This window comes from Vanacampus margaritifer, chromosome 9, assembly GCF_051991255.1.
Source record: "Vanacampus margaritifer isolate UIUO_Vmar chromosome 9, RoL_Vmar_1.0, whole genome shotgun sequence".
NCBI classification, from domain to species: Eukaryota; Metazoa; Chordata; class Actinopteri; order Syngnathiformes; family Syngnathidae; genus Vanacampus; species Vanacampus margaritifer.
Genome location: NC_135440.1, coordinates 28,261,753 through 28,287,578, shown reverse-complemented (window position 1 = coordinate 28,287,578; position 25,826 = coordinate 28,261,753). Strand labels below are relative to the sequence as shown.

Genomic DNA, 25,826 nt, shown 5'->3' with positions numbered 1-25,826 from the left:
TCGTCCTCGTTTTTCATCTGCTATTGAAAGATGCACAAAAAGCGAGACGTTGAAGGGCTGCTGATGGAAAACATTCGTTTGGGAAGCACAAATGGACAGAAGCCTTCGCCGCCTTCGCCGCCTTCGCCGCCTTCGCCGTCACGCACACGCCAAACACGCACACGCATTAGCATGTTTGTACTTGTCGCGGCGTATTTGTGCGCAAGACTTGTTTTTGGTACCCGAGCGCGGCGAGGAGACTTTCCCGGATCCTTCAGTACTTTCATGCAAATGACGCTCGCTCCTCCACTTGACTTCCGTGACAGCAAAATGCCACAAGAGGGCAACAAAGCACTACTTTAGTCTAAATGAAGCTCCACAATCTTTCCACTTCTTCTACTCAAGTACTTGAGTAGCAAATCCAGTGATGCAATCATCATAAGCGTTTTTTTGTTTTTGTTTTTTCCAGCCAACTTTATTGTAACACACGCGGCCTTTCCACTTCACGTCCATTTGGTCACATGATCGATCACACAGTATGGATGCACATCCCGTGGCTATTTACACTTTGTATAGCTTTTATTTTGAAAGTCTCTTTTCACCCTGCCACTCTACTGTAAGCTCCACAACACAATCAGCAGGCTTTTATTTTGAAGGTCTTGACACTAGAGTGTTTTCACATTTCTTACTCCATGAAGCATTTTTATTTTGAAAGGATCATGTCCCATCTGTCCAGTTTCACTCCAAGGCTTTTATTTTGAAATCCTTTCCACAAGCATCTCACAGCTCCAACCCTGACGGCATTGCTTTTATTTTGAAGTTATTTCATATTTACACTGGCTAGCATGTTTCAGCTGCACTTTTATTTTGAAGGCCTTTATTTTACTAGCATGTCACATGGAGCTGCTCTCTACCATGTCAACACATAACCTAACATTTTATTTGGAGGCTTTTACTACTTGCAAAGCCTTGATTTTGAAGTGCTTTTTTAAATTTCTTACTCCATTTCTCTTCTGCACTTTTCGTTTGAAGGTCACAACAGTGCTTTTATTCTGAAAGCATGTCACCTATAAGCCTTTACACTGCCGTGTTTTTATTTTGAAGGCCCTGGCATATTTCGCACGTGTCACTCCGCTTTGATTTTGCAGCCGTCACATCTTCTGCCCACTTTCAAGTGCACGACTTTTATTGTGAAGGTCTTTGGAGCAGCAACTACCTTCCTGAAATTGTGGCCTCTTCTCACGTGAATACAGAAACTGCGCACCACAAATGAAAAAGCCAAGTTGACCAGTTGTACAACATAACCACATCATCTCTGCAAACGGAAAAAAACTCACCAAACAAAACACGTTCTGATCATATTGAAACAATATTCATATATGAGACACAAAGTAGCTTATATACGCATAAATCATCATCGTCATTTGAAAGGTTTGAGCGGAGCGGCGGTCCTCCTGTAGAGTCAACAGGTCGCAGTTCAGCCGTCAGCCTGCGGGGGGCGCCAGAATTCAACAGGCCACATGGTCCCCGCTATGGGACGCGACAAGATGAGAAACTCGCCGGAGGGTTTCTTCCATCTTGACAACGTCCAACTCGCGTATTGACGTGTACTAGAACGTGCTTTGTCCTCACTAGCAGGACGGTTTAGCGCACTAGTAGAATTGTCTTAGTAGTCGTAACATTTCCCCCCCACTGCTGCCTTGATGACATTTCTGTACACTCGTAGGACAACTAGCAATGTTTCCTCGACGTTCATTTAGGATTTGCAGGCCACTGATTCTAAATCCTAGATGCTACTCCTTCAAATGTCTTCTTTTAAAAAAAAAACAGAACAAACCAAAAAAACACAGCATTTGAATCATTTTTAAAACAATCACTTTAGTTGTGGTGAAGCCCGACTCGGGCGTGCCGCTTTTGTGTGTGGAGGCGTCTAAGCGAGGATGTGAAGGTAGACGGGCGGGTTCTTGACCAGGGTGAGGAGGCGCGCGTGGATGTCCTTGATGAGCGTCCTCTGCTGAGGTTCTCGCTGCCAGCAGCCGCGCATCAGCACGTACACTTGCTTGGGGCACGTGCGCGGACGCTCCAGCTCCCGGCCCTGCGTGATGCACTCGATGGCCTGCGGGGGGCAGCGCAGAGGCACGCGTTAGCACGCGTTAGCACGCGTTAGCACGCGTCGGACGCTCAAACGCCAACTCTAATTCGAAAGGCTAACTTTCAAACCTTTCACTTGATCTTAAAGCTGACAATTGAAAGCGTCGTCTTAACTTGGAATCAAAAGGAGACCCCCAGGGTGTTCCTCCTCAATGGAAACCGTCGAAGCAGCTTTTAACGGACTGTTGAAACCTTCGCCGCTATTAGGAGACCCTGAGTTGAACCAAGTGTAACTTGCAATCCTAAACACAATTTCAAGTTGTCATTTGAAACCCTAACGTAAGTCCGAACCTTGTCTTTAAAATCTTCATCTTTGTAGTCATCCGGGTCATGGCAACCTGTAAAGGTCGAATGTCGGCACCTGGACTTTGCTTGCTTGTTTCCGACCTTTCTGTCCTTGTCAACTTTGGATGTCATCGTTTAACAAGTCTGATGGGTGCGCCCCAATTGGTGATCAATCGGTCACTGAAACCTCGTCTTCAGTTCTGTCCTCAAAAGAGCGTCCCTTCTTCTGGAAGGCTTTGCTTTCGCCTCGCGGTGCTCGGAATGCACGGCGACGTTATCTTCCGAGCTTCTTTGACAAAGCCACCGACCACGTCAAGAAGCAGCTCCCGTTTCTGTGTTCAGGCTTTCAGTCTGCAGAGTGCGACTTTTTGCTTCCCACACTCTCCCGTGGTGCCCCCCCCCCCCACCCCCCCAAACCCACTTGAGCCGTCCCTCACAGAAGCGATTAGGATGGAAGGCAGTTGATCCGATTAGACGGAAGGCGATCCAGTCGGCCCTGGAAAGACGACACGCCGGCCGCTCTTCAAAACGACACGCTGGACTCGATGACTCCACGACACGATTATTGATTGGACTTAAGAGCGCGTTGAAGCCAAACTCGCTCACGTCTCAAATCATCACAGCCACCGTTGAAATTGTGAGCTTGACATCGGATATTCTTACTGGACGGACGTCAGCCACTTTTTTTTCTTCCAATTTGCATTCATTGTTCAGATCAGACATTTTGATTTGCTTTATTCTAATTATTGATATAGTTGATTTCTTTTCTTTTTTATGGGGTCGAACCGTTGTTATTGTTTCTGTTAACGTTTGAAGTAACATTTGAACATTCATAACGAGTTAAAAATCAAAATAGCAAAAATCGAGCCTGAAAGCCAAATTCGTCATAAATCTGAACGTGAAAGTCATCACGTGACCCGTTTCCATTTCTGCTGCGCTTTTACAAAAGTCTCAAATGTGAAATTCCAGCCTCTCGCGTCCTACGCAGACTTGTCCCAGACCGTCCCCTTTTTCACACAATTCTTCTCTTTCCTCTTTTTTTTTTCCCCCTCAGCCATCCTGGGAAAATAAAAATCTCTCCCTGGACGCAATTTGGCCCGTTTTTTAGGAAGAATGGCAAAATTGTGTGTGAATTTTGAAAACGTCCCGCGTGCGTCCGTGCTTCGTCTTTCCCACCGAGCGTTTTGCCGGCGTCGGCGCACTTTGGATGACCGTGTTTGTGCCATCTGAAACTTCCCGAAGTTCTTGCGCCTCACACAAAAGTCTTGTCATCAAACGCATCCTAGAGTTGCGGATGAATTTTTTGCATGACCGGACTGATATTTTTGTCCTTTCATCTTCCGCGATGACCTCTTCTCATCACCCTGACCTTTTGTCGCCTCCACAGATTTCCAACTGAATTCAAGTCTGGACTGTCTGGACCTGCAAAAACGTGAATATTTTCATTTCTTAAGCACTTTTGTTGTGGCTTTTGGGATTTTGTCATGCAAAAATGTCCACATATTCCAAATTTGCTGGGGGTGCGAATAATGTCAAGCTTGACTGTTAAGTGCCCGAGCTTGGTCAGGTGTCCCTTTTTTTTTTTTTTACAAATCCAAGGTGGCGACCCGAGTCCTATGTGGTTCTATGTGGTTCTACTTTCCGGCGCTAGCGACGTTAGCCTTCCGTTAGCTTCCTGTGTAATTGTAATCCTCAGAACTGTCCCTCTTAACTCTTTGACTGCCAGACGTTTTCAGAAAAGGGACGTCGCGGGTGCCAGCCGATGTAAGCGTTTTGACTGATCTTTCAAGGTCCACAGAAAATGTTGTGTTTGGACTATGGAAACACACATACTACCAAATGAAAGATTGGACTCTCATCTTTCATCAGAAAAAAAAAGTTTCTACCTTATTCCGTTTTTCAGTAATCAACAATAGAAAATGGTTAGTTTCACCTCTGTTTTGAAACAAACGTCTTTTAACGTCTTTGGCACTCCTCCATAGGATTTTACTAAACGTTATTTAACGTTTTTGGCAGTCAAAGAGTTAAAGTTCAGTCGGTCCAACTTCTACGCATGTCAGACCTCGCAAAGGAAATGATGAAATCCGACAACGAGGCGGCGAGTTTCAGCGTTGGGCGTGAATATTAATAGAAGTTCATCTCGGGAAAATCTCCACGAGGATCCTTGAAAAGACCAAAAGTGTTCCGTGGCTCATTTGTCTGATTCTCGTCTGGGAAGTAAAAGCGGCCAATCTCCCCAAACATGGCGGGATTTATTTATTTTTTCTCCCACGAAAGCGCTGCTGGCGCCGCCACCCACCTCGCTGTTGGACAGCTGGTACCAGGGCTGCTTGCCGTAGGTGAAGATCTCCCAGAGGACCACGCCGAAGCTCCAGATGTCGCTCTCCGTGCTGAACTTCCTGTACATGATGCTCTCGGGGGGCATCCAGCGGATGGGCAGCATGGTGCGGCCCCCCACCTGAAACAAGCAACGCGGTGAGCGTCTGTCAAGAGGTGGTTTGTAGTGACACGTTGGTCCTCTAGGGGCGACGGTGAGTCACCAGGGTTGCAGTTCTTCGTTGCCATACAACTAATCCGCTAACTCAGGAATCCCAAACTCTTCGTCCTAAACACGAAGCCTCGAACTCCAAGCGTCATTTAGTCGCCCAAATCTCAACTCATTTCGTGGCAATGACATCATTGTACGGCTTTGAAAAAATCCAGATGGACGCAGTTTCATGAAAATGTCTAAATTAAGATAAACGTGTCACTCTTAATCCCAAATCCCATATCAACCCTAATTTACCAAATGTAACCCATCCCTAGATGGCCAACCTTAATCCTACCCCAGCAGTCCTAAACCGAATCCAAATCGTAAACCGGTAGCTCTAAAGCTAGCCCACCATCTAAACCTCCCGCTAACCCAGATCTTAAAACGAATTGGAATCGAACCCAAATCAAATGAGATTGTACAGTCAATGTTGCAGTTTCAACCTCAAGCCACGAATGGTAAAACTCCGCAAAGCAAACCCGATAGCACGAAGGCCGAGCGGCGGCCAAAGGTGTCTTTTGTTGCTCACCCGATAATAATCGGTGCTGTAGATGTCCCGCGACATGCCGAAGTCGCCGATCTTGACCACCAGGCCTTCCCCCACCAGGCAGTTCCTCGTGGCGAGGTCTCGGTGGACGAAGTGCAGCGAGGCCAAGTAGACCATCCCCGACGCGATCTGGGCCGCGATGTGCAGCATCTGAGGCACCGTCAGCTCGCCCAGCGCCGCCACCTTGGACTCCTCCAGGATCCGAGCGTCGGGACCGTGAGCTCTGCAACGACATTCCAACGCTTGACGAAGGCCAACGTGCGACGCTCGCCAACATTTGCTACCAATTTGCCCTTCCCGGCGATATCGCGCTTTTCCAAATGGGACCAGCGCTTGCTGAGGAAAGGTTGCAATTTGCCGGACACGCCCACTTTTACAAGAGAACATCAAACTGCGAAGCTGTTCGTCTGGCCAAGCTGACATTTGGAAATGCGTCTTTTCATGCTCTGATGCAACGTCAGCAAAATCGCTCTCGTACTCGTTGGGTGCAATTGATGACATGGAACAAAAAGTACACAAGGTCAAATGACGGTTTTTTCCCCCTCACAATTTCACTCCAAAGTGTTTGTGAGCATTCCCAGATTCAAATTTTTTTTTTTTGGACTCCGCTATCCCCCGTTGTTTGTGTAAAATCCCGCTTCGTTTGATTTTTGTTTGCTTCTTCACGGCCGCATGAATATCTGAAGGCGCGGTCTGCGATACGATTGAAGGATACTTTGATTGGAAATGTGGATTGGGCGGGGCTTCCGGTGGGATTCAACGTGGAGAGCGGATGACGCAATGACGTTGGTGTCGTACCTCAGAAATGCGCCAGCACCGTAAACGTGGCGTTCCCTGGCAAGATGTATTTGGCTCCATGAAAGGAGCGTCCCGACCGGCGGGCGCCGCCCACCGCAAATGCGCTGCCTATTAGTTTAGCGGGCAGGTGGCGCGCTGGGAAAGCAGCTGCTCGGCAGGACGCTCCGGACCCAAATGCGATTTTGGGCGTGCCGGCGTTTGTTGTTTCCAGAGGACACCTGGCGCCGAGACCCGCTGATCCTGCTGGCGTTTCGCAGGTGACGAGCTCTAATTGGCCAGCGTTTGACATTTGCGGCTAATGTGGCTAATTCACGTTTGATGTCGTTAGGCATCTTCAGCTTCAAACCTTCGGCCGCCTTGTTTTCGGAGCGACTGGTTTTTCAGTGCGACCGCCGAGACCGAAATGACAATCCAACAAATCTGCTGTTTGTTCTCAATTCAATTGTGACGGAAAAAGTTTAGGGCCAGCGAAGAGGGAAAAAAAAAAACAGGACATCTGGTAGACATTTTTGCCATTTTCTAGATTAGCAACTTGAAATTTGGCAAGTTTGGGATTATGAGTCGATGCGCAAAAAGTTTCAAAAATGTCTTCAATGCGATCCTTTTTGTGTCCATTTGCAGGAGTTCATCGAAAACAAGCTTGTTGTGGATTTGGAAGGCGGCAGACGCGACGCGAAGGCGGCAGACGCGACGGGAAGGCGGCGGACGCGACGGGAAGGCGGCAGACGCGAAGGGAAGGCGGCGGACGCGACGGGAAGGCGGCGGACGCGACGGGAAGGCGGCGGACGCGACGTGAAGGCGGCGGACGCGATGGGAAGGCGGCGGACGCGATGGGAAGGCGGCGGACGCGATGCGAAGGCGGCGGACGCGATGCGAAGGCGGCGGACGCGATGCGAAGGCGGCGGACGCGATGCGAAGGCGGCGGACGCGATGCGAAGGCGGCGGACGCGATGCGAAGGCGGCAGACGCGATGCGAAGGCGGCGGACGCGATGCGAAGGCGGCAGACGCGATGCGAAGGCGGCAGACGCGATGCGAAGGCGGCAGACGCGATGCGAAGGCGGCAGACGCGGCGAGCAGACGTTGACGACTGGTGAGCATTTGGTTGCGGTCGCGTGTGTGTGGCGACATCGACCGGCACACGTGAGCAAAATGACTTTCTTTTTTCTTTTTTCTTTTTTCTTTTTTCTTTTTTCTTTTTTCTTTTTGCTTTTTGCTTTTTTCTTTTTGCTTTTTGCTTTTTTCTTTTTTCTTTTTGCTTTTTGCTTTTTGCTTTTTGCTTTTTTCTTTTTCTCGGGTCTTGCCTGGCAGCGCAAACGCAAACCCGAGAGCTCCTTTTTCTTTCTCGGTGTTTTTGCCAAGAAGACAAAAGCAAAGCGTCGCAAACCTCCTTAAGAGGCTGCGAAGAAATAATTGTCGTCATTACGCACTTTGGGAATCCTTTTAGCAAACGCTCGATTGCTCTTCACATGCTTCCGACCGTCCCAAAAATGAAACCAAACATCGTTAGGCTGACAAATAACATTCAATAGCAGCTCCATTTAGTTATGGAGGAATATTTGTTTTCCGAGGATTCATTTGCTGATGAATTCTGCTTGTGTGTGTTTGAAAACGGATGAATAATGATTTCATTTCAATTGAAGTGGGAAAAGTCGTTTAATGGGTTCCTTTTGCGAAGCCATTTTGGATTTTTATATGTTCACTTTCTTTGACAATGAATCACTTAAACCTATATTTCAGTTAATATGAAATGAAATCTTTTGGCGATATTTGTATTTTTCAAATGGAAATCAAATTGTATGGAAACATTTTAGTTTATGAGTGAATAATACTTTCAGGGAAAGGAATGAGTTTGAATTCCATTTGTGAGTGAAATACGAAAGTTGAATGTGCGTGCGGAGAGCGTTGCTGCCGCGTGTGTCGACGGCGTACCGGAGGAAACGGTTGAGGTCGCCGTGGCGCATGTACTCGAAGACCATGGCGAGCGGCTCGCCGTCGGCGCACACGCCGTAGAAGCGCACGATGTGCTGGTGCTGCAGGACCGTCAGGAGCTCCGCCTCCCTCTGGAAGTCCTGCCGCGTGGACTCGTTGGCGTCCTTCAGGGTCTGCCGGCAAACAGCGAGCGTTTCTTCTTTGCTTTTTTACAGCAGAAGTGTGAAGGTAGCGTTGCAGTACCGCGTCGCACCACATCACGGCAGGCGGCGCTGCGCTCGTAAAAGCGCTTGTAAATCGACGTCGCGATCGGGCTGAAGACGAGGCCGGGACGAGCCGCAATCACTCACCTTGATGGCCACCAGCATCTTGTCGCTGTCGGGGCTGAGGTTGGCGCACTCGGCCAGGTAGACTTTGCCGAAAGCGCCTTCGCCCAACTCCCACTTCAGCACGATGTCGGCGCGCTTGATGTGCTGGACGCCTGCGAGCCCGAAAAAGGAAAAAGAAAAGTCTCCTGAGTGGCTTTTTTTTGGTGCACGTGAAGCCGCACGTGAAGGTGCACGTGAAGCCGCACGTGAAGCCGCACGTGAAGCCGCACGTGAAGCCGCACGTGAAGCCGCACGTGAAGCCGCACGTGAAGCCGCGCGACTCACACATGTCTTTGTCTTTGATGATCCCGCAGAAGTACTGCGGGTTCTCCACGAAGCTGGACAGGCCCGAGTCTTCGTCGGACGAGGGCGGGCTGCTGCCCAAGTTCATGAAGCGCAGCGACACGGCGAGGTCGTCTTCGGCGCCCAGCACCGACGAGCCTGACGTGCCGGGAGGACGCCGACACGGTCAGTCGCGAGTCAACCTGCTTTGCATTTTCACCTCATTTCTGCCATCACTTCTTGCGTCTACTCACGACCCGCAAACGCTTTTTAGTCTTTGAGCAATTGGATTTTTTTAAAAAATGTAAACATCCCTTTTTTCTCATCCTAATACTAGTCAAGACGATATTGTAAAGAGCGCACACACATATTGATGATGATTCAGTTTGCTCTGCAACATGTCGGAGAATGAGCTTAAAATGTTGATGACGGTTTTCCAAAGGAAAAAATTCAGTTTTCTTTCAAACGCACAAAAATAATCTGTCTGCTTTCAAAGACGACTTCAAGAAATTGGAGAAAATGTCCTGTTGCGAACATCAACTTCCGAAGATTTGGGCAATTTGAAGCTAAACGTTGTCGTCACTTCACCGCTTTACTCGTTAGGCCAAACAATTTTCAACCGCAATCTTTGACATCTTAGTTGAGATCAAATGAGCTTTTTTTTTTTTTGTTCTTCTTGGCTAATGTAATATTTTTATTTTGTCGGTTTGCAACGTGAGCAAAACACGTCTTGCTCGTCGAGGTTCAACTCTTCATTTTTGGACAAATAATTCATTCTACATTAATAAATGAAAAGAAAATTAAAACATTTTGAATAAAAGGATGAAAATTGTTTTCTTAATCCTTCTTGATAAGTCGTAAAATAATCAATTCCTAAAGTAATCATTATTTGGTATATAAATATATATATTTTTTAAACTGAGCCAAGGCTTGCTTAGATTAAAAAATACAATAAAAGCTTTTTTTTCATTGTATCATTTTACATAAACTTTGTACTTAATCGTCAGGCTTTGTTGGATTTTCCGACTCTTTCAGCATTTTGGAGGCAATTACAGACTTTTTTCTTCTTCTTTTTTTTTTGAATTGACTTTTCTCAGTACTTGCACCCGTGTTGTTGAGCGCGAGTACTTTTGCCCCCCAAACATTGCTGATTGCGCCAACGGCTCGCAGCAAATCCGTATCAATTTCCCAGAAATGGTCCGTCTTGTTGGCGCGGCGCCAATAATGGTCGTGATCGGCGCGGCAATCAGGACAAAAAAGACGTCACGTCAAGCCCGTAAAAGGCCAAAGCGGCACAGGCCAAATAGTAGCGGCTGGCGGGCCGGCGGGCCCCAGGGTCCAACGGGCTTGGAAATGGAATCAACAAAAGCGAGCCCAGGGAACGCGCCGACGGATGCGAGGACGGAACCACGGACGCTCCACTTAGCAATCACGGCCACTTAAGGCGCGAGTGTAAATGGAGCAGCGAGGGTGGGGCCGTGCGCCCGTCTAGCCGTGCGTGCGTGCGTGCGTGCGTGCGTGCGTCCATCCATCATCTTTAATGGCCCCGCACGCGCCGCAGGGCCCGGCCGAGCCCGGCCGAGCCCAGCCGAGCCCAGGGAGGTTTTCTGCTCTCTGACGGTAATTAAGGCACTTAAAGCCGCCTGAAGCAGCGGCCGCAAACTTACAGCTCGCCGGCATATTAGTCTCGCTCGCCTTCGCCTGCAATCGGACCTCGACCGCTCAAAAACATTTTCATCATCGCGCCTTTTCCAAACTGCTTTTCAACAATTTAAAGTTGAAGTAGCGCCATTAGCTAATCAGGCTTTGCACGCTTGATGTTGTTCCCGGCAGCAGAACCTTTTTTCTCACACATATTCTCTGTTCTGGATCATGTGCTACAACTGAATAGAATTGGACCTGCAGTCTATTAATATCGAAACGTAACAAAATCCAAACGTCACGGCACGATGACGATCACGATCACGATCACGATAACGATATTGTGCGGAAGTTGGCGATATAAAAAAGCTTACGATATTGTGTAAAAAGATATTGAAAAAAGCTCATATTGGGGGGAAAAGCCCGCAAAAATATTCATTTTTTGTACATAACAGCAGTGGCGGACAAATTGTGCGAGTATCGCGGTCCATGTCGTTCACAATGTTGTGTTTGGCTGAAGGAGAAAATATTTGCTGCTACGACGAGATCACCGCTGTAATAGCCAAAACATTCCTAATAAAAATTCAATTGCACTAATAAACTAACCACCAGAGAGCGCTAGACCTGCACAAATGGAACACAAGCTCATCTTTGAAACAGATGTGCTGCTTTTCATGTCGTGACGCCACAGTGATGTTTTTCTCGTTCTCGTTGCATCCCTCGTGTATTCGGGCTACGTTCGCACCGCTTTGAAGTTTTCTTTTCTTAGTTCAATCCGAGGTTTTTCTGCCTGTCGCTGCTCGCGTTCCAAAAGTAAATGCAACTTGTACTGTGAACAGAATGCGCCCGCGAAGTGACACGCAAAACACAACATTGTGAGTGGGCGGCAAACGAAGATGGCGTGAAATGCTAGCCAGCTAGCTTGCACGCAAGGTTTTTTTCTTTTATATTTGTAACATTTCGCACTCATTTTTGAAGTTCACATTCTTTATTATCCTCCAGAAGTCAAATAGAACTTCACAGAGGTCTGTTCTATAAAGGAATTATCATTATTATTATTGAAAGCATGTTGCATTCATTTGATGAAATATTTGGTTAATTTTGGGTGAATTGAACGTACGATAGATAGCAAAAGCAAAAACATTCCTAAAGTTTTGACAGTTTTGTGTTTGAAAGCTTGGCAAGCGTTTTCCTTGCTACGTCCAGACGAAGACGATGACGTGCACGTCAAAGTCCAAGCGGCAACTTACGATGAATGCCGAACTTGGAGTTGTGTCCGCATTTGTTGAGCAGCAAAACGGCGACCAGCAGGAAGAGGCACGCGAACACCGCCAGACCCACGGCCACCGACACCTGACGGACGGGCGCCAATCATTGCGGCTCGTCATTCTCAACATCATCGTGAAAATCGTAACCAACCACAAAGACTCGACTCTCCAGCTTCTCGGTGACGTCCATGATGGATTTGTTGGTGGGAACTGCGGAGGAAAAAGGGTCCGTCAGTCGGGGGCACGTTTGCATGAGCAAAAGTTTCAAAGTGATTTTGGAGACTCACTCGGGTCCAAGTTGATGACTTGCATGTGGGCAAACACAAAACACAAGTGAGTGCACAAACTTCACATTTTTCATGACAAAAGTAACTGTTGTTGCGAATTTCGTCCACTGGGGGGCGCCGCGCCAAGCACTTAAATGAGTTTATGAAATTGGCTAAAAGTTTGAGGAGAGACAGAGCAAAAGGATAAGATGAAAAAAAATATACATATTGACTTGTTTACGGTAAACGAATCCTTTTTTATCCAAACAAATTGAATTTCTTATCTGACAATCGACATCAATAATCGTGGCCAAAAATGAGCCGCGTCCTGCAGGAGTAAAAAGCAGGATTGAAGAGAATTTCACATTCAATAATCTTCAGCAAAATCGAGGCTGGGCTGAAATACTTCCTGTTTTCATTCTTCTTCTTTCAAGCTCCGTTTTCAGTTGGCCAAAATTAGAAATACACCTAAAATGAACAAGAGGCAGAACAACAACAGAAACAAAAAAGTCTGTGAAGTAGTGGCGGGACTACAATCCCGGAAGCTTTTTCTTCTTTTTCTTTTTTGCTCATATGATTTGCGACAAGATAATATTCAATACATGTAAAGAATTTCCAAATCTACTTGTAATCGTTTGCTTCAAAACAGTCGGCAAATGTTGGAAGGGTTCGTTATTTCGTGCTTATAAAGTGCCCAACATACCAGAAGATTTGATAGAAAAGTCCGACCCACCTGATATCAGTTGGGGTGAATGCGCCTCCCAGCACCCCCCCTTTTTTTTTTCCTTAGAAAAATGTGGCTCCTGTACGTGTTTCAACTCGACGTTTGATCAAATACCATTACAGTGTTTCCCAAACCATGTTAATATTTGGGCGGGCCACCCAAGTAAATTGGCCGCCACCTAAAAAGTTTTCCAGAAAATCATGTGTCACGACACATGTAACGTTAGTTGGCCGTCACTCACTCGCTAGAGGAGACGTAGTAACAGGACTGAGTGCCCCCCCGACCCCCCCCCCGCCGCAATCCACCCGTCTGTGGGAAACACGGCATTAAGCGATCTTCCACTTTTCCAGCACTTTTGGATTTCAAGTGGATTTTTTTGCGGGAAAAAAAGAAAGAAAGCAAAAAGAAGGTGCGACCCACCCGGAATGATGCCCTCGGGATCGAAGAGTCCGAAGGGGTTGTCCATGAAGTTTCCCACGGCGGTGGCCTGGTCTCGGCCCAGCTTGTTGTCCACCAGCAGCGTGTAGCGCCCGTTGTTGATGTGCGTGGGCTTGTCCAGCGACAGGCAGCCGTGCTTCTTGGAACCGTCGGCCGAGTCGGGGATGAGCTGCGTGTAGGCGAAGGCCGTCTCCTTCAGCTCGGACCCTTCGTACAGCCAGCTGATGTTGGCCTCCGGGTTGCCGTCCACCACGAAGGAGAAGCACCAGTGGTGCAGCTGGACGGCGTCGCTCAGGTTCAGGATCTTGGCCGCGACTGAAAAAAGACAAACCGCAGCGTCCGGGCTTAGTTGTGCCGGCGCGGCAGCTTTTTGCTTTTTGCTTTTGTCTTTGTTCTTTGTTGACGTCCACCAAACGTGTCTCTGTCAAAGTGGGACCTTTTCAACGGGTACGCATGCAAATTCTGCCAAATTCCTGTTTGTCAAACTTGTGAGTCGAAGATAACGATTATGCGGCAACGGCGGCGCCATCGGCGGCCCGTCAAAATCTGTTCCCAATGTGAAAGGTTGCATGTCTTTTGCTGCTTGTGCTGTTTTGCTTTTGCGTTTCCCTGAATCGATGTCGTCCATCCGTGTTTTCAGACGTGCTGACCCCCCCCATGAATAATGAAGCCCGGGTCAACATGTGGATCTGCAAACCACAAAAGCGCCACGTGAACTTTACAGGAAACGATCCGAGGAGGCACTCGAGAGACCCCCGGCTTGCCCCGCCCACCTCGGAAAAGTGCTGAATTTGCCGACCTCGCCGCGAGTCATCGCTACGACCGCAAATCAGGTAGGAAAGTAGCACTTTTGTTCTGCCCCGTCCTGGCTGCTCAACAATGATCACGAGAAAAACGTCTTTCGCTTCAAGCGTTGACGTGCGAGCTCAAACATCGCACGCCGTCAAGTCGGCCTCCACGCGACGATGCTCGTTTAGGAAGAAAAGAATTTTGCTCATCATTGAAATCAACGTTACGACGATGCTTGCTTTTTGGGTGCAAAACAAGAAAATGTTTCAAGGTAAAAAAATATTCCGACAAATGAAAGGATTTGAAACACCATAATTATGCAACAAAATGGATCAAATGTGTTATTTTGAAATCAAATAAAAAGGTGCACATTTGTTAGTATTCCTATTTTTTTACGGTGATGCTGATTTTGCGGAGTGTAATCATGAAATTGTAATTGGATTTTGATTCATTGCACGACTGCGATTTTGCTCAAATGTATTGATTGATTTATGCATCGGCAGTTAACAATAGATTGAGTATAAAAGAGACTCTTAATTGCTGAGTGGAGCGCAAAAGTCAAGCTGTATTTGAAGGCACTGTTAGCATCAACATCTTTTTTTTCCATGTTGGGTTATGCTTTGCCATCGTTAGCATTTTCCCGACGCCATTCATTTCATACTTTTTCATGGCAGAGAGAAAACGTTTTCCGGCAGGCGACGCATGTCAACGGACGCATGTCAAGTTCTTATTGGAAGATTTCAAGGCAGCGTTTCGGAAGAAAGAAAAACAGCGAGCCCAGAACAAGTTGCGTTTTCTGCGTGAGCGGCGCCCGAGCGCGTCCAATCAGCATCCGGCCTCTCCTCAGCTGTAAGCAGCCGCGTTGCCGCGTTGAGCTTGGGGGAGGTCATGAAGGCTAATTAAAGGGACGGTGCTTAACGAGCATCCGTCCTCCGAGGGGGGGGGGGGGGGGGGGGGGTCGTGTTGATGGATCGACGGCATTTTGCGGCCTGCCAATCACGGCCAGATGAAGAGCTTTTATTTATTTATTTATTTTCCGGAGTGGGAGGCAAGAGTCCATTAAGGGCGAGGCTCAAATTGGATCTCAGCTCAGTTAGCAGACTTTTTTTTTTTTTTTTTTTTTCCTCTCCCTCTCTTTCCCGACGCTGGTTATCTGTCCCTGGGTGCTCGTGCAGGGGGCCTTCAGCCCATTGGCGCCCCCCCCCCCCAACCCCCCCCCCCCTGCTCCTTTTGTCTTCCGTATAGTCATCATGTCATACAATCGGTTCCAGTAATTCTTTCACATTTCAAGTGCGTTTTTCTGGTGTTCGTCGTCTTCTGTCCTAAAAGCAAACAATTATTTATTATTATTAAGTCGATTTGGAATCCTTCTTTAATGTCAATTTTTTTTTTGAAATGTTCACGTCCCCGACGTCACCACTCAAACTTTGACTGGAAGGATGTTTTTATATTTGACAGTATGTCTCTGGTTTGTGTATGTTTTTTTTTTTTTTTTGGGGGGGGGGCACACCCCCCAAAAACAATTGGCCAATGGATGATACAAAACAGTTTAACGCTCCACAATTCAACACAAGACACAAACACAGACTTTGCAAATGTTTTGATCTTCGTTTCGTAATCAACTTTACAGCGTGCAGGAGTCGAATCACAACTTTTTCTTTTTTTTTCGCCAATTATCTGAACTTGTACTTCCTGAAAGTACTTTGTTGTTGTGGAAAGAAAAGGAAGTCAGCAGGCGAGCGTTTGAGAGCACAAAGAGGCCAGTTGACGTTTCCCGTTTTGTCCTTTGATTGTTGGTCGAGCATTAAACGTCTGCCGGCCGCATTTCTTATTTGGATTGTGCGTGCGTGCGTGCGTGCGTGCGTGGCAGACCGCAGAGCGCTCCATTAGCAACAAGACGGCACAACGCTTCCATTTGGACGAGGGCCATTTGCTCCAGAAGCGGCGCGACGCGGCTCACCTCGCTCTCGGGAAAAGCGCATGAGATGTTTTTTTCCTTCCCCTTACTAAAGTGTAATTGCACATCCACTACACTGGGTGGCAGTAATGCATGCATACGATCGATTTGTGAAGGAAATAGGACATGGAGCAAATTCCGTCCCGACGCCAGCGAACCACCTCAACGTTGGTCCAATTCACACTTTGGTTTGTTTGCTTGCGGTGCCACCAAAGAATACAAGATGGCCGCTCCGGCAGTGCATTGTGGGACTTTTGCGGGCTTACACTCGATGTCCAGCTGCACCACGTCCTCCCCGGGCCCGGCCTGGTTTTCCGCCTCGCAGGTCAGGTTGTGCAGGTTGTCGCTGGACGACACGTTGCTCAGGTACAAGACCACCTCCAGCGTGGAACCCCAGATTCGCTCCTGGCGCGCACACACAAAAGCAAATAATAATAATGAGTCGGTATATCTTTATATTTTGGGGGATTTAAAAATGGAACTGCCATAAATGACAGACAGGGGGCGCTCCTCTCTTTTTGCCGCCAAGTTGGAAGCGCACGCCGTGCAAATCAGCGACCATTCGAATTACGCAAAACAATTGAAAATTCCCCTCCTGGATTTTTCCCGAGCCAAAAACTTGAAATGGAGACCAAACGAGTAAACTGCGTGCGTGCGTGCGTTACCTGGGCAAGGAAGCGCGAGCGCAGCGCGTGCGTGCGCCATCTGACTTGCGGGGTGGGACTTCCTGTCACGTGACACTCAAAGGTCAGGTTGCCTCCCTCCCGGACTTTGTTGTTGGAGGGCAGAATGGTGACCTCGGGCAGACCTGAGACCAGAAGACGCGCGTGAGGTCAAACCTGCAAAACACGCCACTCGTCTGCTTTTGTTTCCCGGCAAGCGGCAAAGCTCTGCCGGCAAAATAATGCTTGCCTCACTTTGTTTCCTTTCGACCGGAATCTTTTGTTGAGTTCCTTCTAATTCTTTCCTCGTCAAGCGTGTATCGTTTCTACGTGTTTGTAAGGCAAGTTGTAAAATGTCTGAAATCCTCTTGTTTATGTTTACCGAATTGAAAACCTCTTAAATCACGCCGCTGTCGTCCAATTTGGATTCTGCAAATGCTACGCCGAGAAACCTTTCTTGGGAGGAGCAATATGGCGGCCTGGCGGCTTCCGGACACGCCTCCCGATATGTCGAGCGATGAAATGGAACAGGAAGCGGCTGTGAAGAAAAGTTTCTGGCGTCCAACTCACTGCAGTTGTCCAAGACCAGCGAGTTGAGCACAAGTTGGCGTCCGGCGGCGAGACACATGAGCGGCAGGCCGTCCGTGTCGCCGCGCTCGCCGTTCTCGCCGCGCTCGCCGTTCTCGCCGCGCTCGGCGCGCTGCCACTGCTGCAGCCAGTGGAGCTCGCAGGAGCACACCAGCGGGTTGTCCACAAGAACCCTGGCGGGAAGATTAGCAAACGTTACGTCCACACAAAAGCGTACCGGCAAGTGGACGAAGGTCGGCGCTCCAAAGCGGCCTGTCAACCAAACGGCGGCAGGCGAGGATGAAAATGAGCATTGTTGGTCAGCTTTTGTCTTGGAATGATTTGCCGTTTGCGCTTTTGTTTTGTTTCCGGCTGCTGTCTTAGCGAAGCTGCTATTGTTGGTTTTCATGAGCTTTGCCGGTTTTCATGAGCATTGCCGGCATTGTTGGTTTTCATGAGCGTTGCCGGTTTTCATGAGCATTGCCGGCATTGTTGGTTTTCATGAGCATTGCCGGCATTGTTGGTTTTCATGAGCGTTGCCGGTTTTCATGAGCATTGCCGGCATTGTTGGTTTTCATGAACGTTGCCGGCATTGTTGGTTCATGAACAGCACATTGTTTGTAGACACGCCTGTTTTTCGGTGTTCATGGAAACCGCTTTTGCTTCCTGCAAGCTTGCGGCAAAGTAGCTACGTTTGTTTTCAAAGTTTGATATGAACCAGATTGGGGGCGGGACTTCGTAGGTTCATTTACTTAATCGATTGCAAACCTGAACATATACTATCTCTCATAAGTGTGCACACCCCTCACATTTGTGCAGAAATCGCTTTTGTTGCCGGCGTTTAGCTGTTAACGGCGCGATCTTCCGTTCTTGAAACGATGCAAATATTTGCCTTCTTGCATTGTTTTCTATCCAATATTCTTTTTGCTTTTTTGTTTGACATTCAAGAAGCTGCTTTCAATCTCGTCACGTGTGTTTCATGATGGAAAAAAAAAGGTCTGATTGTGGATTATTGCGCAAGACGATTCCAAGACAATGCGACGTTTGCGACTGTGGCGGAACTCACAGGTTGAGCAGGGGAAGAAAATGAAAGACTCGCCACGAGATGTGCTCCAGGAAGTTGCTCGCCAGGTTCCTGAAAAGGACAAACAATTGCTTACTTGACATCCAATGTTTGCCGTTTTTTTTTTTTTTTTTACAAGCGTTATTTTATTCTATCTATTTAATAATTCTAATACTCATAAATAAATATTCATCATAATAATTGCATAATACGTGTATTTATTCTATATTATATTTTGTTATTTTTCTCCCACTTTTGCCCAAATTCCCGTTCCTTCATTTTGTTGTCTTTGTTTGTTTTGGCTCTGGTTGGAGCGTGCAAGTGTTCCTAATATTTTGACCTGACTGATTTTTTTCCTTACAAATATGGTCATAAAAGTACAAATCTTTGGCTCCCTGAAATCATAAAATGTTGGTGTTGTTTTTTTCTCCCCCGTTTGCATACGGGCCCCGCCCCCACCCCCACCCCCACCCGATTCCTAGCCCTCCCCCAGTGGAATTATTGATTAAGCGATAATGGAGCCTGAGTGGAGTGTATTTATTATGCATCAGTTGTCGATAATCCGCCAAAGTGAGCGAGTGAAATGTGACTAGCGGCGGGCGCGAGTCCTCTCTGCTTTCCCGCGAGCTTATCATCCAAACGCCATCCAATCCCCAAAATAATCCCCCCCCCCCCCAACAAAACCAAAACAATTTCTTCTCTTGGCCACATTTGTCACCTGCAAACAAACAAAAGAAAATCGATGGCCAAAGAGCGTCTGGCGTCGTCTCACCAGAGCGGAGGTCAAATTTCACGCACAATTTCTTGGGCCAGAAAATGTCATCAGCGCAACAAACGATGTTATCTGATGATCAGTGACGGCGTCGTAACGTTTTGCTGGAAACCCGAGACATCTTCAAAGACTTTCGTCTTGATTAGGTTTGCCTTTTTTTCTCATTTGATTGATTTCTTTTTGCATCATTTTTGTAGGTTTAAAAAAAAAAATTATATAAGTGCAAGAACTCATCGGTATCAAATTGATCAATGATTGATTGTTTTGACCTTCAAATTGTCCAATTCCTCAAAATTTCAGCCTCTCAACTGTAAATCTTCTCCGATTTCGTGAGTTTTTGTATTGAATCCAAATCATTTGACGTTTGCAAATGTCTGCGTTTACTTTGGAAAACAACCATCCACATTTTCTCAGGGATGTTCCAGACCAAATCATTACCGAATGACCATCGAAAAAAAAAAAAAATTCCGATAGAAAACAGTTTATTCAGCTGCAGGCCTTTTTTTTTTCAGGTTAAAACAAGTTTTACGATTGACAAGCTGATGACACACAAAACGAGTCGCTTCAATCCCGCTAAGGTTTGGAGCGCTATGCTAACGCTAAAGCGCTATTCCGTTGAAAAGCTGCCGTTGCCCGCATCCCGCTGACATCCGAACGAAAGCGAGCGACGGACGCCGGCGGGATGCGGACGAGCGCTCGCTGCCACTTACACGTACTGCAGCTTGAGGTTGTGGCGGAAGGCGTTGGCGGCGACGTGCCTCAGCTTGCATGACGTCACCGTGCTGCAAAATGGCGTCACAATCATCAAGACCACAAAAGCGCACGTGAATGAGTGCCGAAGCTCCATTGGATGATCTCATGAGGGAATTTCACTGTGGACTTTTGGGGATCGCATGAATATTTCTCTAGATTTAGTGATGGGAAATACGGGATTTGCTTTTTTTCCACTAGTTTGCGTGTTTTTGAAGCTTTGGTAGTGAATGGCAGCAGTTTTGCTGCCGAATAACTTCAGCAAGTTTGATTGATGATCATCAACGTGACGTGGAGACGCTTCCTAGAATAGATAACGACATTGACGATGACGATGACGATGATGACGATGACGATGATGATGATGATGACGATGACGATGATGATGAGTGCGAGGCCGTAGCCGTTAGCGCCTGGTTTGTCCGCACAGACTAAAGTGGAAGGAGCCCGCCGGAATATCCCATGTGGAATTCCTCAGGGAATCGTCTGATAGCTTTTCCAAGTTGCAATGCTGCGTTCGAGGCAACTGGGAAATCTCCACTCTCGCAAACCAGAAGAAAACGCTGCTTGTGGGTGAGCTTGTGTTTTGCTTTAGTTTTAGTTTGGGAACAAAAACTCCCGCCTTCAGAAAGCCTCAGCAACATCCGAGTGGTGGTTGAGCGACTTTGAGTCCGAGAAGACCACCAGAACTATAAGGGGGGGGGGGGGGGGGGGGTCAACTCTGACCTTTTGGGACAAAGTTTCTGGTTGCAGGCTTGCCCACCAGGAGCTTGCCATGGAGCTCCGCCTCCAGGCCTGGCTCCAGACCCCCCCCGGGTTGACCCGCGTTTGGACAAGTGAAAAGTCCAATCTCGTCACTTGTCATTAAGGTTCTGCTTTATCGTTTTGCCACCGGCAAAAAACATCCCCAACTTTTTTTTCTTCTTCTTTTTTTTCTTCTTCTTTTTTTTCTTTTGGAAGCGAAAGCGCAACTCGCAGAAAACGACGAGACGCTCGTCAACCAACAAACCCCGTCGGGTGTCTTCAGAACTTTTTGCTTGCTTGAGTTTCATAACATGATCATTCAAGCACAAAATAATCACCCTCATAATACTTACAGGTTTTTGAGCTCTTTGTAGTTGATCATGTCGGCCTGCGTGATATTTTCCAGGCCTGCTTGGTTTTCGATGTAGCTGCCAACAAAAAGCAAATCGAAAGCGCACGTTAGACACGAGCGCAAATCGTCTGCTGGGGGACATTGAAAGCAACAACGTGGAACGCCTTGGAAAAAGTGGCCGTTCAATTCGGCAGCCGCAAGGACGTCCTCTTCCTCTTCCTCCTCCTCTTCCTCCTCTTCCTCCTCATCCGCCATTATTGAGATTTGTCTTTCTTTGACGTATCAAAACATCTTCAGCCGCTCCCGCCTGATAAGCCTTGAAACCAATGCAAACATTCAAAGACATCCAAAATAATCCAAGACATGCAATGAATCCATTTTTTCTTTTCTTTTCTTTTGGTCTCTTGGAGGATTTTTGCTTTTAAATGCCACACCGCAAAGAAAATGTGCGTTTTTCCTGATAAGAAAAGAGAAGATTGCAACGTTATGAAAATGACGCTCAATCTTTAGCGAATGAAGTCATTCCATTTTTGTCTCCAAGTTCAGTCGTCGTACGCGGACTGCGCGTCTTCGTGTTGAGTCCAAATGAGACGTTTGCAAACATCTGCTTTTACGCTGGATGGATTTGACGCTTTTCTGACCCATGTGATGCTAAATGCTAAATGCTAAATTCACGTCGTGCTTCGTCTCCATAACGGCCTGCTAACTTCGTCATCCTCATTTCTTGTTTGTGTGAACATTTTCTGCATTTCGATTTGAAATAATCCTGCTAAGTTGTTGAAAGAAAAAAAAGCTTTGATTATTCAATCCAAGTTTGTTGCATTTTGACTGTGATTTTTGAAGATGGTGTCAAATTGCTCTTCTATTTGGAGATCAAAGCGTGTCATGAAATCCAATCAAGTTTTTTGCTGCTTGCTGAGAAGCTCACCGTGTTTTGTTGAATTTGTTGTTGGTTGCGCGAAAGCTGTTTTGTGTGACGACGGACACGAGACAAACGTCCAATGGCAAAAAGCGGCATTTTCTGTCGTGCGACGCCATCAAACCTGCGCGGGAGTTGTTTTGTTTATCATCAAGAAAATCTTTGAAGAGGGCTCAAGATCAGCTCGATATCAACTTTTTTGTTTGTTTGTTGCTGCACCAGCTTTAGTCGTCGCTGCCATTTCAAATGAACAAAAGAAACTCTTTTTTGTTTTTTTCATTTTGGGGTCTTTTTGTCTTCTGCGGACACGACTTTCTGTGCGTCCTCACAGACGTCCAACAAGCGACTTTGGGCTCCAGCTGCAAGTTGTTACGTATGCGTCGGCCCCCCCCCCAATGATTGGTCGCCAACAAAGTGCTTGATGAGACGCACGACAGAGGCCGCATTTGAACCGTCAACATGGCCGTTCCTTTCACGGTGATGGCCGACATTGTGACCGGAGTTGAAAATCCGTTGAGTGAAACCGCAAACGTTTGACGCGCTGGCTCGGACCGTCGACAACAGCGCCACAAATGCCTGCAGTGTGTGCGTGACGTACTTTCAGCAGCGGCAGGCCAACTTTTGTTTGCGCGTGTGCGTGCGTGCGTTCCCGTTTGATGGGCCCACGCGGCTGTAATGTGATTAGAGCGGCAGGTGGGCCCAGGATGGCCCGTCGCCTTGACTTATTGGATTGAGCCAATTGGGCCGTAGATCATCTATTGTTCCCGGGGGAGGACGGCTGCGCATTGACTGGCAATTCGCAAAATTGAATTTATAACTCTGCCTATGATGAATCTGGGCCCGCCGTTAATGGCTTCTCCTTTTTGTCCGGCGCGTAATATAGCGGCCGCCGTTGTTTTAGAAAATGCACGCTTATTGATTTCTCTTACTGTAGCGTGCGCGCTGGCGGGGGGTTGGGGGGGGGGGGGTTTGGGGCGGCCGCCAAGATGGCCGTGGGTGGCTCACATTGACGCCCGTGATGGAAGTGTGAGTAATGCGCGCGCTCGCTCGCTCGCTCGCTCGCTCGCTCGCTCGCTCGCTCCACTCAAGGAGCCTTTCAGAAAACTTGGGAACAATTGCCGGGCCGCCTAATTGCAGCCAACACCGTCGAGAAAGCGTCGAGAAAGCAGCGTGGCGACATTTACAGCTGCTTTCATAACAATATGCCGACGCGGCCCTCCCGCAATCACCAAAGTACACTTTCAAGTCGCAAAAAAAAACAAAACAACTCCTGTTGATTCTCCAAGGCAAAGCTCACAAAGATGCTTTTTTTCTCCCCCACTAAATAAAAATGTTGTTTTTGGGTAGACAGAAATCTTAATCTTATAAAAATGAACAATGAAGACGTTTGGAAGAAAGTCGTTTTTTTTTCTGTTGAAAAAAAATAGAAAGAAAGACATTTTTTTTTAAAGAATATGCCAACATCTTGAGCACTTCTCACATTTTGAATGAAATGATTATGTTTTGTATTTTTGAAAAAAAAGTTTTGATCCTTCCTCTGAAATCAAGAAGTCCTATTTGTTACTCTAAAAAAAGTCATTTTTCAAGAAAAAAGTGCTTTAAAGGGGGGGGGGGGGGTTGAAAAACGGCATTCTGTCAACTTTCTTGCCATTTTCATGTTTGTTCTGTTTTCTACTGACGAACAAACGAAGCTTCACGAAGCACGCTTGCTTTAAAGATGCAGTGGAAATTGTGCCAGCCTTTCTTTTAAGCAAGAGCACCATCTAGAGGAGTAAAAAAAAATCGCAAGTGCTTCATGAAGCTTCATTTTCCCATCACTATGGCTTAATTATTATTATTTTTTTAATGCCATCGCCTCCTTGTCACAGTCACAACGTACACAACTAATTGATTATTTCAGTCGGACGGGGGGGCCCAAATTATTTGAAGTAAAATTATAATAATAATATTCAAGTATTATTTTAAATATTTTCATCTAACGACATAAAAAGCTCAATTAAATATATTAACCCAAATAATGAATGTTGCATAGCCAGACATGAAGAAGTGAAGTAAGGTGGCAACAGCGCCCCCACAGGCCGTTTGCGTTTGCGGACGAGTAAAAACTCTGTCATACATTCTGTGGTCATAAACTTGAAAAATATTATTTTTCAACATAAGTGCATTTTTATGTCGATTTAAAAAAGAAAAAAGGTTTTATGTCACTCCTGACCGCCACCCACCGCGCTCCACCCACCGCGCTCACCCCCCCCCACCCCCCCCCCCCACCACTAGAACAATGTGAGAATGCGAGTGACTTTGATGAGAATGACATTTCCATTTGCACGCTGGCGCCGCTTTCAGAACAATAAAGCACCGGAGCGCTCTTGCAATCACAAAGTAGACGAGCAACTGACAACTTCTTTCCACCCCCGCCCCCCCCCCCCAACGGCGAAATTCTGAAAGCCGAGCTGGGCTAACGTTTCCTGCTATCGGTCCAAATTCATCTTGCAAAATAACAAATAAGGTCGAGTTGATTGTTTGCCAGGAATTTGCTTCCGAGTCGCAATCATTGAAAAATAGTTTGTGGGCCGCCCAAGTCATGATTTGCTGACCTAAAGGAGCATCATAGCAAAAAAAAAGAAAGGAAAAAAAGTCTCGAGCTCACTTTGCCATCAACGGTGTCACTTTGAAAGTTGCTGCAACATTCCTTGATCAAAATCTGGGGACTTTTCAAGGAGGACGTTTGGCGGTCAGCAAAGAATCCTCGTTTTCAATCGCTTTTCCAAAAATGGCCACAAAACGGCAAGTCCAGCGAGGATTGTTGAGCGTCTCGCAGTCGGAGAACTTCCAATTCCAAGATCGCCATCTCAAATCCATCGTTCGTGTGCAGAAACCACAAACGGTTCCGTCCAAGTGGAACCCAACGGGCGACGTTCGCACGCCTTCCAACTCCTCAACTTCAAATTCAGCCCCCAAAACATTTGCTTCTTCAAGCAAACGGAATTCCCACCAAAGCGCTCATCTCGTCCCAGGACGGCGCTCGCGTCGGCGTCCCATCAAGAGAAGGTTCGAGTCGGACATCGCACTTCAAATACTTCAACAAATGATTCCATCCAAGTGGAACCACGCCGGCGATATTCGCATCTGGCCGTTGTCACGGTGGAGAAAAGTCCAACTCCAAGACCGGACTTTCACGTTCACCTCAAAAACCAAAGATTTGCATTTGTTTCCGCAGCCACGGAAAAGAAAGCCTCACCGACATTCAAAGCTCGGGCTTCAGTCTGCAACTTCTTCGTGCGACCAAATAAACTCAAGAGAAAATACGTCTTTTACGAGCAGCGTGTCCCGATCGAGCGGACGCGCGGAAGGGGTTCGACGGCCAACAATCTCCCGAGCATCATCCGGAGACGATTCCTTGAAAAGCAAACAAGGTGAAGCCGCGACGGCCTGCGAGCTGCTTTTAGGAATTGCCTGAAGGTGATCAATGAGAGCCGATCGATCGCTTTCACGTTCAGCCAGAAAAGACTTCATGTTTAAAAGAACGTTTCTTCAGCTCACTTCGCATCTAACACTTCTCAGAACACCAAACGGACTCTTGAGTTGGTCTCAGAAGACAAAATGAAAACCGCCTTCTCACATTCACTTTCCAGAAAGTTGCCGTCAAGCCTTCCAACTTCAAGACCCGAACTTCAAATTCAGCCGACACTCCTGCAAACGTGCGCCTAAAGCCCGACTCAATCGATGTCACAATCAGAACCAGAATTTGCCGATCATCCACGCCGGCCGTACTCACATCTCGGTCACGTTCTCGCTCTCTTGCGGCGCCAGAGCCGGAACGCCGGCGATGCCGTCGGCTTCCAGGCACTGCAGCATGGCGAAGGAGCAGCGGCACGCCGGCGGGCATCCTCCCAGGGTGGGCGCCGGCGCCAGGCTCACGAGCAGCGCCAGCGCCAGAGACGCCGCGCCCGTTGCCGCCGTCATTCTGGCACGCCGAGGGTCTTCTCTGGCCCGGGGTCAGCACAGACGAGCGTTCACGAGGGGAGATCCCGGCTGCTCGGGGTC

The 25,826-nt window shown here is 47.5% G+C and overlaps 2 protein-coding genes across 6 annotated transcripts in view; one reads left to right on the top strand and one right to left on the bottom strand.

Moving 5' to 3' along the window:
• LOC144057489 (uncharacterized) overlaps positions 1-25,826 on the top strand; it is a 41,809-nt gene that overhangs the window by 1,088 nt on the left and 14,895 nt on the right. The window contains exons 2-7 of one of the 5 annotated variants that reach the window (XR_013295265.1): positions 3,803-3,847; positions 4,693-4,946; positions 5,553-6,547; positions 6,619-7,381; positions 8,903-9,056; positions 13,848-14,040. Coding sequence is in view for 1 of the 5 variants with exons in the window: in XM_077575120.1 (XP_077431246.1) it covers positions 3,803-3,847; positions 6,912-7,086 (220 nt within the window). In the remaining 4 variants the exon portion in view is untranslated. Of the gene's footprint in view, positions 1-3,802; positions 3,848-4,692; positions 4,947-5,552; positions 7,382-8,902; positions 9,057-13,847; positions 14,041-25,826 lie in introns of all 5 variants that reach the window. The other 4 variants (XR_013295264.1, XR_013295267.1, XM_077575120.1 and 1 more) reach the window with 4 other exon arrangements.
• On the bottom strand, positions 617-25,826 carry ntrk1 (neurotrophic tyrosine kinase, receptor, type 1). The gene is made up of 17 exons (XM_077575117.1): positions 25,558-25,826; positions 20,865-20,939; positions 19,728-19,799; positions 18,249-18,317; positions 17,186-17,376; positions 16,619-16,761; positions 16,220-16,358; positions 13,190-13,522; positions 12,067-12,084; positions 11,931-11,989; positions 11,762-11,864; positions 8,874-9,029; positions 8,571-8,701; positions 8,221-8,393; positions 5,475-5,715; positions 4,715-4,873; positions 617-2,095 (listed from the first exon to the last, which is right to left on the bottom strand). The coding sequence occupies exons 1-17, from the start codon at positions 25,743-25,745 to the stop codon at positions 1,910-1,912; spliced, it is 2,436 nt and encodes an 811-aa protein (XP_077431243.1). The 5' UTR covers positions 25,746-25,826; the 3' UTR covers positions 617-1,909.